This window comes from Leopardus geoffroyi, chromosome A2 (genome assembly GCF_018350155.1).
Source record: "Leopardus geoffroyi isolate Oge1 chromosome A2, O.geoffroyi_Oge1_pat1.0, whole genome shotgun sequence".
NCBI lineage: Eukaryota > Metazoa > Chordata > Mammalia > Carnivora > Felidae > Leopardus > Leopardus geoffroyi.
The window spans coordinates 145,994,588-146,010,108 of record NC_059331.1 but is presented as its reverse complement, the minus strand read 5'-3'; the positions used below and the strand labels follow the sequence as shown (position 1 = coordinate 146,010,108).

At 40.3% G+C, this 15,521-nt stretch overlaps 1 protein-coding gene across 11 annotated transcripts in view; it reads right to left on the bottom strand.

Annotated features, from left to right (window-relative positions):
• Window positions 1–15,521, bottom strand: part of AHCYL2 (adenosylhomocysteinase like 2) — a 170,522-nt gene that overhangs the window by 25,468 nt on the left and 129,533 nt on the right. For all 11 annotated transcript variants that reach the window (XM_045495596.1, XM_045495597.1, XM_045495598.1 and 8 more), the window contains 5 exons: window positions 12,967–13,110; window positions 12,199–12,299; window positions 4,549–4,651; window positions 3,004–3,098; window positions 88–194 (listed from right to left, as the gene is read on the bottom strand). In XM_045495596.1, coding sequence (XP_045351552.1) covers window positions 88–194; window positions 3,004–3,098; window positions 4,549–4,651; window positions 12,199–12,299; window positions 12,967–13,110 — 550 coding nt within the window. The remainder of the gene's footprint in view (window positions 1–87; window positions 195–3,003; window positions 3,099–4,548; window positions 4,652–12,198; window positions 12,300–12,966; window positions 13,111–15,521) is intronic.

Sequence of the window (15,521 nt, the reverse complement as noted above, 5' to 3'; positions counted from 1 at the left end):
TTTAACATAATGTACTCTACAGGTGTGTGATTATCAGAGTATATACCTAGGCTGCATAAAACCAGGTATGCCCATGTCAAATCTTACCTGTGGACTCCAGTGACACTCTCCTCCACTATGCCCTTGATTTTTTTGAACATATTAGGATACTTCTTATAAATCCAGTGAGTAAGATCCCCTCCATCATCCAATATCTGCAATAATAAGCATCAACAATATCATTTATTTTGCTGAAGGCTCAGGGTTTCCAGTGTTGCTCTGGGTCTTTTATCCCAATTTCTGCCAATTTACAGATATTTCAAATTTCCCATAGGGTTATGCAAAGTAGCTTAAAACCAATATAATGACCAGTCATTACCCTGAAGTAAAAGGCAATGAAGGGTAAATGGTCACTGTAATTCTCACAGCCAAATGACCTTCCCACACAATACATCTGTATCAAAATACACAGCAACGCAAGGAGGATTTTCTTATGAACTAAGAGCTGAAGTGGTTATCTAGACAACTAGATTTTTTTTTTAATTTTTTTTTTAACGTTTATTTATTTTTGAGACAGGGAGAGACAGCATGAACGGGGGAGGGTCAGAGAGAGACGGAGACACAGAATCCGAAACAGGCTCCAGGTTCTGAGCGGTCAGCACAGAGCCTGACACGGGGCTCGAACTCATGGACCGCGAGATCATGACCTGAGCCAAAGTCGGATGCTTAACTGACTGAGCCACCCAGGCGCCCCGACAACTAGTTCTTAAATGCACTGTAGATATTTAGAAAGCCTGACCTTGATATCGGCATATTTCTACCAGTTACATTCAGGACTTCAATTACAGTCAGTCAAAGCTTAGTTTAAATAAAGCCAGATAATTAGTCTCCCTCCCAGAACAATGGCTTATAAAACTGTATTCGTTAATCCTTCACTTCTCCCAAAGCATAGGCACTATCCTACCCAAGATATCAGGCAGCACGGAAGGGTTTTGCCTAGCGAAACCTCACACTCTTTATAAACCAAATTAAAAATAACTTGGGAACTGTGCAGCATGTAGGTGTGCAAGCATGCCTCTGAACAGCTCATCACCATTTCAGGTTGGGATTAAAGATAAACACAATGCCGTGCCCACTGGAGCTTTAATCGGCAGAGGAAAGTTTTTGAATTATAAATAAGCTAAAGAAAGACCAGCTTAGAACGCTCTTAGGCACTAGGCTGTGGCACTTCATTCAGCCCTTCACCGAGCTGTCAGAAAGGCTTAGCAGGATTTTCCAAATCGTTATCCCTGTGAAGTCCTCACTGAACTGCGTTGCCCCCTACTGGCATGCACCCATTGTGGAGTCTCATCAAATATCAACTCTACCACAAGTGCCCCCAGTGCCACCCTGGACTCCTGGGTACACCAATTCCCCCACCTCATGTCAAGCACCTAAGCTCTTTTTGTGCTTCTAGGCTTGCTCCCCATCTTGTTTCTCTGACTTAACTAAAGTTTGTTTGAGAGCAGGGATCCAAGGCAAGACTCTCATTAAAATACATTCGCTTCATTCTAAAAGTTAATGCTCCATTTTCTCCCAGTAGAAACCCTCAGAACAGGGTTTCGGACCCCTACCCACATAAAAGACCAGAGGCATAAAAGCCTGAGCAACTGGAAACTCTGTGTCTTAAGTCCCACTATTCTGGTCCACTTTTCTTTTAACAGAGGGATCTAATACAGGCAGGTGGTTGCTATCCCTCAGATTTATTTAATGAAGGTAGCCCCTAATTCTCACCACGGTATTCTATTGCAGAAAATTCTTGCCACCAGGGAATCTTCCTGAGGTTGGAAAGCAAGTAAAAGTACTAGATCTCGATAGGATCCTAGAGGAATGGGCTCTATTTGCTGGAGTGACAATGGTTTTTATCCTTGCTTAGTTTCTTCATCAGTTTTTCCAGCAGTTTGTCCTGGCCCTATAGTCTGTAAATGCTCTCTGGTTGCAATCCTGTGTCCTCCCTAAATTCTCCACTCTAAAATTAATGCTTTATTCCCCATAGAAACCCTCTGGCGTATCTCCTTTCGGTCTGTCAATCAAACTCCTTCCAGTCCCAGTTAACTCTGTGGGAATGAGCTGACTCATCTCACAGCTGATTCCTCCCTCCCTTTAAGCAGGCTATTAACCCAGCTTCCTCACACCAGCACACGGTGCAATGTAACCTGGATCCAGAATCCAGAAAGAGGATGCTTCTCTCCTTGTGCACCAAGTGAGGCCTGCTCTGCAATTAGCAAGCAATAGTTGGAGTAGAGCATCAAGGCTTCTTTCTCCAGTTGAGTCCCTAATTTCTCCTCTCTTTCATACACAGAAATGCTTATGAAGTAGGAGTGCCTCATATTTTGTGCAGCTTTTTGCTTCTCAGTGAAATCTAATGTGCTATAAGCCTTCAAGAACCTGATTTTTTCAAAAATGAGACACAAATAACATGAAGTGAAATAACCCCAAGCTTCTCTTTGCCTAGTCATCTTTCTTCAAGTACAGAATAAAGAGAAGAAATTTGAACTTGGGATCTCTTCAGGTTTACTATAAATTCAGCATGTAACTCTAGAGAAACGCTAAGCACCACAGGAGCTGTGTGTGTGTGTGTGTGTGTGTGTGTGTGTGTGTGTGTGTGTGGTGTGTGTGTGTGTGTGTGTGTGCACATTTGGATTACTGTTGTTGGATGGGAGGTAAGCAGTAGAAGGGGATGGTAACTCATTAACCTTGCTTTTGAAACAGCCACGTGTGAACCCTGAGCAGTATTTTAATGTTGCTGATGAATATAAATGCTTCTAAGATCAGCACCAACAATTATAGCACTTTGAGGCTAAGTTCAATATTCTCGGGGTACCCTAAACATAAGCCCACAGTTGTGCTGGAAGCACAGGTACATCAGATAGAAAAGGAAGCATTTTCCTTCCTTCCTGTTGAGACACCCTCTCCCCTGCCAGGGCCCCCTACTCTGTCCCCACCAGATCCCTCAGGAATTGTGCTAGTAGAAATCTAACTCACCATGTTTGGCTGCCAACCCTCCACATTCACACATCTATCAATGCACCACCAAAAGTCATCTTCTGATTCTCCTTTCCAGGCAAAGACAGGAAATCCTGAGAAAGGGGAACAAAGAGAAACTATTAAAGCCTGAAAAAAGGGCTGCCTCTAAATTTTGACAACAAGATGTTGGTTTTCCCCATTTCCAAACTCTCTCATTCTGCTCTACTCCTTGGCTTGACTTTCTTCACTGATTAACATGGTCTTCAGTCCCTTCATCCACTCCTTTGTCTCTGGTGGCCATTTTGCTTTTAATATACAAAAGAGGACAAACAAGAGGGACAAGAGTATGATGGATGCTAAAAATATGACTTAAGGGAAAAAAGGAGACAAGAAGTAAGTACTTCTTGATCCAGTCAAACTGGAAGTCTCACCATTGCCCAACCACACTTCGATCTTTCCTGCATCTAAACTTTAGTCATCCCATCTTCTTCATCAGGAAAACCCTTACACTCTTCTCCGTCTGTTAAAATGTTGTCATAGCCCAGTTAAGTGTCATGTTTCTAACAAAGCCTGATTAACTCAGCTCCAAGTGATCGCTCATGGAATCTGAACTTTTACAAGCCACTTGCTTGTGCACTGAATGTAGATTTCTGATCTGTTGTGGCATTTACCATATATACCCTTGTATTATCATTACTTGTATATGTGTCTTTTCTTCTCAACCACAATATAAGATTCTTAGGGCAAAGACATAGTCTCATTTGTCTTTATATCTCTTAGAGTAGGTCATTAAGTATTTGTTGAAGAGAAAAAAAAGAATGCTTATGTACAAATCATTGGGCTATATATTTAATATCTCTGCACACTTATATACATATTTTGTACATTAGTAAAAATTGTATAAATGAATGAATATAAATGAAAGAACAAATGAAATACTAAAGTGCTAGCAGGAGAGACATGCATGCATTACAGAGCTTTCCCAGCATTTCTCAAGAGCTCTGAAGCCACAAGCATTTGGTACTCTGATCTGTGCTATGCTGTCACAGAGCGAAGGCAAGAAACTGGCAAAGTCCAAATTTCTCCATTTCTTTCGTCCTTCCTGTGCCAGGAGCCACTGTGATCAAATATTAATCTGCCAGGTCAAGTCCTTTTTACTGCTTCTGAAGCAGAAACACCAAACATTAAATCGGGGCAAACTGCTGAAAAAACCAGCAGGACCACAAAACTATGCCTGAAGCACTTTCTTTTCTAATCCATATTGCTTCAGACAACGAGTAGTGTTCACTAGTGTTCTAATATGAGCAAGTCAAGGCAAAGAATTAACTGATAAGGGAATATTATACATAAGAAGATATTTGCCAACTGTAAAACAACAGAGTTACCTTCATCATATTTAACAAGAGAAGCCCAGGAGAGCAAACTCATCAAGAATAGGCATCCATTTCCCCCAAGACAGCAACTTTAATGTTTAACTTCCTTAAAGGTTTATATTGAACCCGTGGAACTTTTCAGAGACTTACTTTAGCCAAAGACACAGAATACAAGCAAAACCAATCTTACCACTTTCTGCTAGAGCAGCAGCCACTTCATTGAGAGTGGAATAGATGTTGCAGGCTGCCCATCGGCACTGTGCCCCCAGCGCACCCAGGGTTTCCATAAGCACCTGTATTAAAGAGAAATCGGGGGATGAGCAAGGCTGGCCAAACCACTGGTCAGGGAAATTAAGTTTATATATCTGACATTGAGAAAATATATCAGGAATAGCTAAGGCCAGTGATTTTCAAACTGTGCCCTACAGAAATCCTTCCGTGTTTTGAGTAGAGGGCAATGGTTGGGGTAGGCATGGGGGAAGGCTCCAGCTGAGCTCAATGCTCTTCTGCCTATTTAATATATTGGGCCTCCTTATAAGACTTAATTAAACCAAGGATTTTAGAGCCAAAACATTTTTGAAAAACCACAAATTTTACAGTTCTGCTTCTCCATAAGGAAGCTGCAAGAAAAGCTCCAATCCTAACAACAGCCAAGTAATCTATAAAACCTTAACTTTTCTTGAGCCCATCAAAGAGCTGAGGTTATAAAGCAACAAAGTGCACTGAACTCCAAAGTGACAAATCCCTTTAAGGAGACAGGGAACACACTGTTTCACCTCTGACAGAGCATGGGAGGAAGATGTGGGTGCCACACAGGAGGAGAAAAAAGAAAAAAGCTAGAATTCAATGAACAGTAAAGGCTGAGTGTGGGAAAGTATGTCAGTTTGGAATTTCTAATAACCCTCGGCACAAGGAGATTTCACACTCACACGCAAGCTCTTTTCCAGGGGCTTCCACCCAGCGCTCACAAGAAAGACTGGGGGGCAAGGACCTGATCAGCTGTGCTCAAAAACAGGCACTTTGCCACGCTCTTCTCTCATAGGAAGCAAAAGTCTTAAGCTAAAGGAAGAGGAGCAGAAATTATGCCTGCAATCAGGGACCAGACAAAGATCCACTACTTCTGGGGAAGAGTGGAAGCAAAAACTCCCTGCTCCTTGGAGAGAAGTAAGCCTTCTTGGGCCCAGGACCTTGCACTGACACAAACTACAGGCATACCTCAGAGAAACTGCAGGTTCCAGACTACCACAATAAAGTGAATATTACAATAAAGCAAGTCAAATGAATGTCTTGGTTTCCCAGTGCATATAAAAGTTATGTGTACACTACACTGTAACCTATTGAGTGTGCAACAGCACATTGTACATACCTTAATTTAAAAAATACTTTGGGGTGCCTCAGTCAGTTGGGTGTCCAACTTCGGCTCAGGTCATGATCTCACAGTTCGTGGGTTCGAGCCCCGCAGTGGGCTCTGTGCTGACAGCTCAGAGCCTACAGCCTGCTTCAGATTCTGTCTCCCTCTCTCTCTGCCCCTCCCCAGCTTGCACTCTGTCTCTCTCTGTCTCTCAACAATAAATAAATGTTAAAAAAAAAGTTTTTTAATGCCATTATCTGTGAAGTGCAATAAAACAAGGTATGATGTTAAAGATCTGCTACTTCTCCAGGAAAGGCAGGAAAATATCTCTTGCACAAGACCTATCACAGACACAAGGCAAAATTTGGCTGCTATGGAAAGAAGAGGCAGGAACAATGAAAAAGCCCCACCTCACAGAGACCTAAGACTGAGGCTGGACCAGGAGATGCAAGAACCCTACCTGCCCTCACCATGAGCCAAGCTCTAGGAAACAAAGAGCAGCAGCCTAGTGCAGCAGGTGGGGCATGTATCTGAAGAGGGAGATGACACCCCCTTTCCCCCACCCCTGTGGCAAGCATGTGTAGAAGCAACTGAAAGCTGAGACTGAAGCCAAAACACTGAGAAGAACCTTCCGTTAACCTCAAATCACAATGTAACAGCTGCCCACTACTGGAGCAATTTGAGGCCTATGGTGCAGAACAATAATTGAAATCCAACCAAGTTCATGACAATAATGGAAACTAACAAATTACCATTCAAGATAAAATTTCAAGACACACTGGCAGGGGTCAATTAAATGGGCATTAAGGAGGGCACTTTTCGGGATGAGCACTGGGTGTCATATGTAAGAGATGAATCACTGGGTTCTACTTCTGAAGCCAAGACTACACTGTATGTTAACTAACTTGAAAATAAATTAAAAAAAAAATTTCAAGACACACAAGAAAGTGGAATCCTCCCCATTGTCAAGAAATACAATATTCAAGAGAACAAGCCTCTAAGATGAACTAAAGGTTTAAATTAGCTATAATAAATAAAACTTTAAATTAGCTGTAATTAATATGTTTATATTAAGTGGTCTAGTGAAAAGATGGATGACATCCATGAACAGATAGGAAGTTTCAGCAGAGAGGTGGAAACAATAAAAATATGTCAAATAGAAATGTCAGAAAACATGTTAATAGGTATTAGAGATTATGGATTCTTTCATCAGGCTCATCATCAGACTAGGCATATCTGAGGATAGAATCAGTGAACTTGAAGACAGATCAATAAAAATCACCAAATTGAAATACAGAAAGAAAAAAGAGTAGGGAATAAAAATCAGAGCATCCAAGAACAGAGCATCCAAGATCTATGGGCCATTATCAAATGTCTAACATACATGTAACTGGAAAGGTATGAGGAGAAGGAGAGAACAGGGCAAAAGAAATATATGAAGAGTTAGTGGGCAATTATTTTCCAAAATACGAAATGAAAGAAGATCCAGGAAAAATGATATTCCAATGGCAAAAAATACAATAGCATCCAGATCCTTTAAAAGGAACCAGGCCCCTTGGAGAAATGGCTGATTCCGGGGTTAGGGCAGAGAATGTACAAGATGAGCTTAGATAATCTTATACTAGAAGCAAGTAAGTGCTCAAAGAATGAGAAGGATATGTCAAAAGACAAAAAGCCACAGAAGCCAGACTGAAGGGACTCCACCAGGACGTTTGGAACAATTTAAGCATCATAATAAATAGTGATAGTAACGGATCATAATGCATTAAATAAAATAGGAAATAATGATTCATACAAATAAAAATAAGTAAATAAATGAATAAACTGAAAGCCTGGTGAAGAATGGGATATCTACATAGTTTCATATTACTACCTCACAAAATACTTTTTAATTACAAAGAGGGAAAAATAACTTTTACAGTGGAAAAGTCTAGCAGACACTACCTCAAGCAAAGGATCAAAATGAACATCATCTTGACAAATGATAAATCAAATCTAAATCAATGTGCCACCTGATAAGATTCAATGAAAAAAATGGAACATCATTTCCTACCATAAATGCATATCCCGAATTTAATAATGAGAAAGTATCAGGAAAACTGGAATTGAGCACAATCTATAGAATAATTCATCTATAATTTTCAAAAGGGTCAAGGTCATGAAAGTCAAAGAAAGACTGATGAACTGTTCCAGACTAAAGGAGACTAAAAGGGGATGACGTTTAACGAGATGTGTAACTAGGGACTGGATCTTTGGGTTATAAAATATAATACTGGGACAACTAGTAAAATTCATACAAGGTCTGAGGATTAGATAGTAATATAAATCAATGTTAATTTCCTAATTTTGAATAGTTGTACTGGTCATATGAGAGAATGTCCTTGTATGTAGAAAATATACATTAAAGTATTTGTGGGTCAAGGAGCATCAGGTTGGCAACTTACTCTCAAATGGCTAAGAAAAAAAGTGACCTGTACTGTACTTACAACTTTATAAATCTGTGTTTATTTCAAATTAAAAACTTTTTAAAAATTATTTTAAAAATTTATTCTGCCAATTTGATCCTGATTTACTTTTAACTTCAATATATAAGATAGACACAGGATTCTTTTAAAGAAAGTAGTATACCACCTACTGCTTTGATTATTAACTATTTTAACAAGAATAAAGCTTTGGTGGGGCGCCTGGGTGGCGCAGTCGGTTGAGCGTCCGACTTCAGCCAGGTCACGATCTCGCGGTCCGTGAGTTCGAGCCCCGCGTCGGGCTCTGGGCTGATGGCTCAGAGCCTGGAGCCTGTTTCCGATTCTGTGTCTCCCTCTCTCTCTGCCCCTCCCCCGTTCATGCTCTGTCTCTCTCTGTCCTAAAAATAAATAAACGTTGAAAAAAAAAAAAGAATAAAGCTTTGGTTAAAAAAACTTGTTTTTGGCGCCTGGGTGGCTCAATTGGTTAAGCATCAGACTCTTGGTTTTGGCTCAGATCATGATCTCACGGTTTCTGAGTTTGAGCCCTGCATTAAGCTCTGTGCCAACGGCGTGGAGCTTGCTTGGGAGTCCATCTCCCTCTCTTTCTCTGCCCCTTCCCTGCTTGCTCTCTACGTTTCTCTCTCTCAAAAATAAATAAACTTTGGGGAAAAAAATCTTTTAAAAAACCTGTTTTAAAATTTCCTGACAGTAGTTAACTCTGAGTACTGGTACTTTTCATGTTGTAAAACTTGTATTTTCTCATATTTCAATGCTAAGTAAAAATTCTAATTATGGTCTAATTAAAAAAAACAAACTTGGGGCGCCTGGGTGGCTCAGTCGGTTAAGCGTCCGACTTTGGCTGAGGTCAAGATCTCACAGTCAGTGAGTCCCAGCCCCGTGTTGGGCTCTGTGCTGACAGCCCAGAGCCTGGAGCCTGCTTTAGATTCTGTGTGCCCCTCTCCCTCTGCTCCTCCCCAACTTGTGCATGTACGTGTGCTCTCTCTCTCTCTCTCAAAAAGAAATGAACATTAAAAAAATTTTTTTAATAAATAAAATAAATTTAAAAAAAAATCATGCTGGGTGCCTGGGTGGCTCGGTCTGTTGAGTGTCTGACTTCAGCTCAGGTCATGATCTCACAGTCAAGCCCCATGTGTTTGGCTCTTTGCTGTCAGGGAGCAGCCTGCTTCAGATCCTCTGTCCCCCTCTCTCTCTGCACCTCGCCTGCTTATGCACTCTCTCTCTCTCTCTCTTTCTCTCTCTCAAAAATAAATAAATATTTAAAAAAAGAATTCTAAGTAAAGAGTGCTAGTTGTTACGGCTGAAACAGGAGTGAAGGCAAGTAGGAGTGGAAGGAAGACAGAGCTTAGAAGCTGGCTTAACCTGACTTTCAATCATGACTGTTTAGAGAGAGTAGCAACGGAATCTGGTTATTAGAAGGAACCAGGGAAACATGCCTAAAAAATATAAATAGATCCAAGTCTATTGGAAACATGGATAGGAAACCATTAACTAACTATGATAGTTATTTCTGGAACATGGGATCATAGGAGACTGTCTTTTTACGTTACAGAGTATGGTAATGTTTGAGCATTATAAAATGAACATTAACTCCTTTTGTAATCAGAAAAAGAAAACGGAGATTAAAAACAAAACAAGGTAAAAATTCCTTTGTTATTATTATTTATTTTTATTTTTATTTATTTGTTTTGAGGGACAGAGTGTGCGAGCAGGGGAGGGGCAGAGAGAGAGGGAGACAGAGAATCCCAAGCAGGCTCCACACTGTCAGTGGAGAGCCCAACTCAGGCTTCGAACTCACAAACATGAGATCATGACCTGAGCTGAAATCAAGAGTCACATGCTTAACTGATGGAGCCACTCAGGCACCCCTGTGTGATTATTTGTTTAAAGGAAAAAGAAAAAAATGTGGGGAGGAAACTGTGAAATAATATTAAAACTGGTAAACTAATTTTGATCACTCCATTCAAGAGAAAGTACAAGGGAGCCTTGAAAGGTGGTAATGTTTGGTGACCCAGAGGGTAAAAAAGAAACTAGATACAATTTAGCAACATGAGACAGTACAGAAGCACTTACTATTTTAAGCCACCACACTGAAGTCTCATGTCACTGACTAGGGAAGCCCAAAAAAGATTCCAAGAGTGTTTCTGCCTTGATTTATTAGTCTGTAGCTCCAAAAAGAGACAGCTTTTCAATTTATTATATTGATTTGGGGTAATCAAGGTATTTTTTTCCTTAGAGAACATGTAATATGGAAAAGTCTCATGGTAAAGATCATAACAGTAGCTGCCTGGGTCTTAAGGACTCTCTTCTGTTCTTAATTAGGAATGTGGCCATATAAATAAGTGTTATGCTTCAGGAGACACTCTGTTGAAAGTCGATCTAATCATACAGATGACCTGAGTCTTATAAATCATATAAATGATTTCAGACCATTTCTCAATACACCAATTTCCTGTAGTGTTTTCATTATGGTTGGCAATTCAATCTCTTACGTCTTTGACGATGGCTCTGAGTCAGTGATTCTCAACAGAGGAGCTCTGGAAAACTGCGGGGGGCATTTTTGATTGTCACAATAGTTGGGAGGGGAATGCTACTGGCATTGAGTGATCAGGACCAGAGATTTTGACATGTTGAAAGTGCAGGACAGTCTCTTACAACAAAAACCATGCCACATTTAGTGCAGTTTTCAAATGTTCCAATGAAAGTTCACAAGGGTGAGAAACCTATTTATAATGATCTAAGTTTAGAACCTTATTCCACCTTACACATTAACAAAAAATACTCTTGTAGTTTTAATACAAAATAGTAATAGCTTTCCCAGGAATGTAACACTCGTGTAAATTAAGAGCAAACACACACTTGTTATTGTTGCTGTTCAGAGATTTATAAAAAGTTTATAGTTTATTATAATATGATTCAGAAAATCATATAATTTGGCAATGTCACTCTGATGCCTTAGAATCAGTAACACATTTCCATCTACATTTGTGGCATTCTCATTCAAATAATGCTATGAGGAAGTACAAATATCTGAGTATTCCACTATACTTGTGCCCAAGCATTTACATACTGAAATACACATTATTTCTTTATAAATTACTTTTCCTCTATTCCTCCTTCATATTTCAGTTAAGATTTTATATCAATTTTTTAAAAATTATATGTACTGAGGTATGTTATATTTGAATTTCATTTTAAGATAATACAGAGGCATTGCAAAAATATGTTTTATAAAGAGGAGACACTGAATCTGATAGGGTTAAGAATCACTAGTCTAAATCAATCATGGTAACCCCAGTCCCCTTGCCAGGACTGGTGGGCCATGGGTATGTGACCCTGTTCTGTTCAATGACACATGATGGAATATCCTGGAAGACTTCTGGGAAAGATTTACTTGCTTTTGGGGGAGAAGAAGAAATGGTCCTTCCTACTCTTCATGTCAGTCTGTGATGGCTTAAAGAGCTGTAATCAACTTGCTATGAGCCTGAGAATGAAGTAAGCAAGTGAAAAGGGAGCTCCAAGAAAATTACAGATAGATGAAACTGGAGCCTTGAGATCCTAAATTTGAAGTCCACCTTACCTCTGAACTCCTAGCTATGTAACATAATCAGTTCCTTTAGGTATGAGTCAGGTTGAATCAGGTTCTTTTACTTGCAGCTGAAAGCAATCTAAGAGAGCTGCCTTATGGAAATGACATTGGAAGGCAAGACAAGGGGAAGCAGTGTAGCACAGAGAAAGCATAAACTTGGGGGTCAGATGAATTGAAGTTCAAACCTGGATTCTATGATTTTACTTGCTGTATAACCTCAGACAAGTTACTTAAACACCCTGAGCCTTACTTTCCTCGTTTGTAAAGTAGAAACAAGAATACCTGCTTTACATGGCCATCACAAGGATTAATGACTTAATACTTGTTAAGTTCTTAACCTACTGCTTGGCATTTTGCAAGCACTCAATAGCTGGTGGCTATTATTAACTATTATTATGTGGAGAAAGAAAAAGGACTCACAGCAGTCTGAGCAGTGATGTGTGTGCAACCCACAATTTTGGCTCCAGCCAAAGGTTTTTCTCCTTGAGCTCTCTTCCTCAAAGCCATCAGTGCAGGCATTTCTGAAAAGGCACAATACATACACAGCACTATTAGAGAGGAGGGAATGAGAGAGAAAGAATAAACAGAAGAACTTATTCTCTTAAAGTAAGATTCTTCCCCCGGTCAGGTTGTTAGATTGGGTTCCTTAAGGAATCAAGACATTGAATCTGATTTTTCTTTTATAAGAGACTTCCAAAGGCAAATGCTCCAGAGTTCTGACTCCCCATCTCCCAGTCTTACTCATCCATTCTCTCTGCCTTTTCCTGGTATAGGGGCTCCTTATAGACCTACCAGAGTACACTCCTTCCCCACAGTGTTCCCTAAGTTCAGATTTCTTTTAAGTATTTTTTAAAACCATTCCTTTTTTTTTTTTTTTTTTTTTTTTAGATTTATTTATTTACTTTGAGAGAGGGGGCAATTGGGGGAGGGTAAGAGAGAGAAAATCCCAAGCAGGCTCTACACTGTCGGTGCGGAGCCTGACTCGGGGGCTCGAACTCATGAACTGTGAGATCATGACCTGAGTGGAAATCAAGAGTCAGACGCTTAACCAACTAAGCCACCCAGGCACCCCTCTTTAAAACCACTCTTAAATTTCACAAGCAACTAGACCCCAGGACATAAAAAGGGATTAACACGGACAAAAAGACACGGGCAGCATGAAAAAGAACAGGTGCTGGCTTTCTTTACCTTGTTCAGCGATTTCAATTTCTCTTCGTCCAAACTCTGCCTGTTTGATGTTCTTGACACAGAAGTCACTGCTTCCCTTAGAGTTCTTTTGCTGCTTGTCCCTGGGAGATGTCTCATCATCAGAGCTATCTGTATATGAAGCCGCTGAAATGACAGATAAAAAGCCCTCAGGGAAACAAATGGCTTCCTCTGAAATTCTACACAGTGGGGTGAACTGAGGCTTCTCTAGTCATCCAGCACCATACAGATGTACACCTAAATGGTAGGCACCTAAATGGCACCATGGAGCTAGGTCCACCACCTCCTATGGAAAGTGCTATCCACAGGTCAGAAAGAGGAAGCTGAGAGAGGTTGCCAAAGACGTTCCCCTTGGATAGCATTAACTACCCAGGGCTAATGATCTTCAGAACATGGGAGGTCCTTGAATATGCAAAACGAGAGAGGTTACACCATGGTAGCAATAGGTTGAAGTTCTTAATGCAAGATCATGGTCATTAACCTATGGGTTTCTGGGATCCTAGCTGCCCTTTTTGTCTGCTGCTTAGATGCCTGATGTAATTTGTGTTTTAGTACAGTAATTGAACAGATAAGACCTAGAAAACAAGGAACCCATGGGAAAGTAATTAAGAACCACACAAAAAGTGTTTGTCTGACATAACAGAGCTTTCTTTTCAGAACTCGCTCTGATGAGGCTGAACTATGCCTGCAGACCCAATTAGATATTGACAATGAAGTATTCAGTGTGCTCTCCCTTCTTGCTGGCCTCAGTGAATCCAGCAGTAGGCATTTCAGGTTCCCAAAGAAGTGGATAAATCCTCTTTTGGTATACTAAAATGCTCTGATGATTAATCCATTTAGCAGTATATGCTAGAGGGTGGAAAGTCTAAGGCTTTTGATTGTGGCTAACAGGCAGCTGCTGCTGCTACTCACGTGTTTAGCTGAGGTCTTTTCAGTTTTTAAACAAATCTGTAGTTGCTAATCATTTGCTAGATGATTTAATTTCATTCCATGATTTATGTTTAAGTTTCTGAGGATAGTTTCTTCCTAAGTAGCCCTCAAGGTTTCTTGTGGTTGTTGTGGTGGTGTTTGTTTGTTTTAAATGTTTATTTGTTTTTGAGAGAGAGAGAGAGAGAGAGCACACGCGAGCGGTGGAGGGGCAGAAAGAGTGGGAGACACAGAATCTGAAGCAGGCTCCAGGCTCTGAGCTGTCAGCACAGAGCTGACACAAAGCATGAGATCATGACCTCAGCCGAAACCATAGGCTTAACCAACTGAGCCACCCAGATGCCCCTTGTGTTTTGAGGGGGAGGGGAGGTTGGGGGATATAAAGCTCTATCTATAAAGCATTACATATCTCTCAATGGGATAAGAAGTATGTCCATCACTTGTAAGGGGAGAAAGCTGCAAATGCTCAGAGCTCCTAAGGTCTATGGTGCTCTGATGTACTTACATCCAGAGAATTATGGCATTTCTGGGATTTCTTAGCAAAGGATCTATACCTGGGAAGGCTGTAAAAGGCAAGTCTGACCTTGCCCAGCTAATCGGGCATGGCACGACAAGATGTTTGGGCAGTAGGGGCCTGAGTGTCTCTCTTGGAACTGGAAAACTGCCCTAGAGCAAAGTCCTAACACGAGGCAACAAGAATGAACATGGTGAGGGAATTAGTAAATCCCCAAAGAGACTTTGTTCTTGAAAGGAACTAATCAGTACAAAAAGTCTGTGGTTCTCCCTCCTCGGGTGAGCAAGAGTTCAAAGTACCTTTGGCAACAGAGCCCAGAAACAGCTTCCTGGGCAGTCATCTGTTTCACTAATCGATACTCAGAAATAGCTTATGTGTTAGAGGCTTAGGGGAGCCATGCTTCTACCACCTGAGAGAGGAAAGGCAGTGGCCATCCTTAATCTCGATCATAATTTATAGTATAATCACTTTTGAAGAAAATGTTGGCATTCAGAATATCCTGAAATTTCAAATCCTTTGCCAAAGGCATGACGATTTCTATGTTCCTCAATGGCCATTTAAATATAGTGGTTACGTGTTCTGGGGTCAGACAGACTTTGAAGCCTCAGTGTCTGTTTCTGGGTATATAAAATAAAGGCGTCCCAGAACCTGATTAACAGAATTAATAGAATTAGTTAATAGATTAATAGAATTCATTCATGAATCCAATCATGCACACATTCAGTTGTTCATTCAACAAATTTTTATCACGTTATCTACTATGTCCCAGGCACAGTCTAATTCCTGGGTATATAGAACAAATATGGCTGTCTTCATCTTCATGGAGTTTTCAGTCTAATGGGTGAGTCAGACATGAAATGACTCATTTCAGAATTAATTAGAGTTTTTCTTTTCCTACGGTTGTAATATGTATTATGAAGCAGATTGTAAATTGGAAGACATGACTTGTCAGAGTCAAGTTGTTGAGAAGATTAAATGAGATAATGTAAGTAAAGTGCTAATGCAATGCTTGGTATAAATTAAATACTGAATAAATGATACCCGATATTAGTGTTGGCTTTTGCATATATTTTTAAGTGAATACCAGAAATAACAT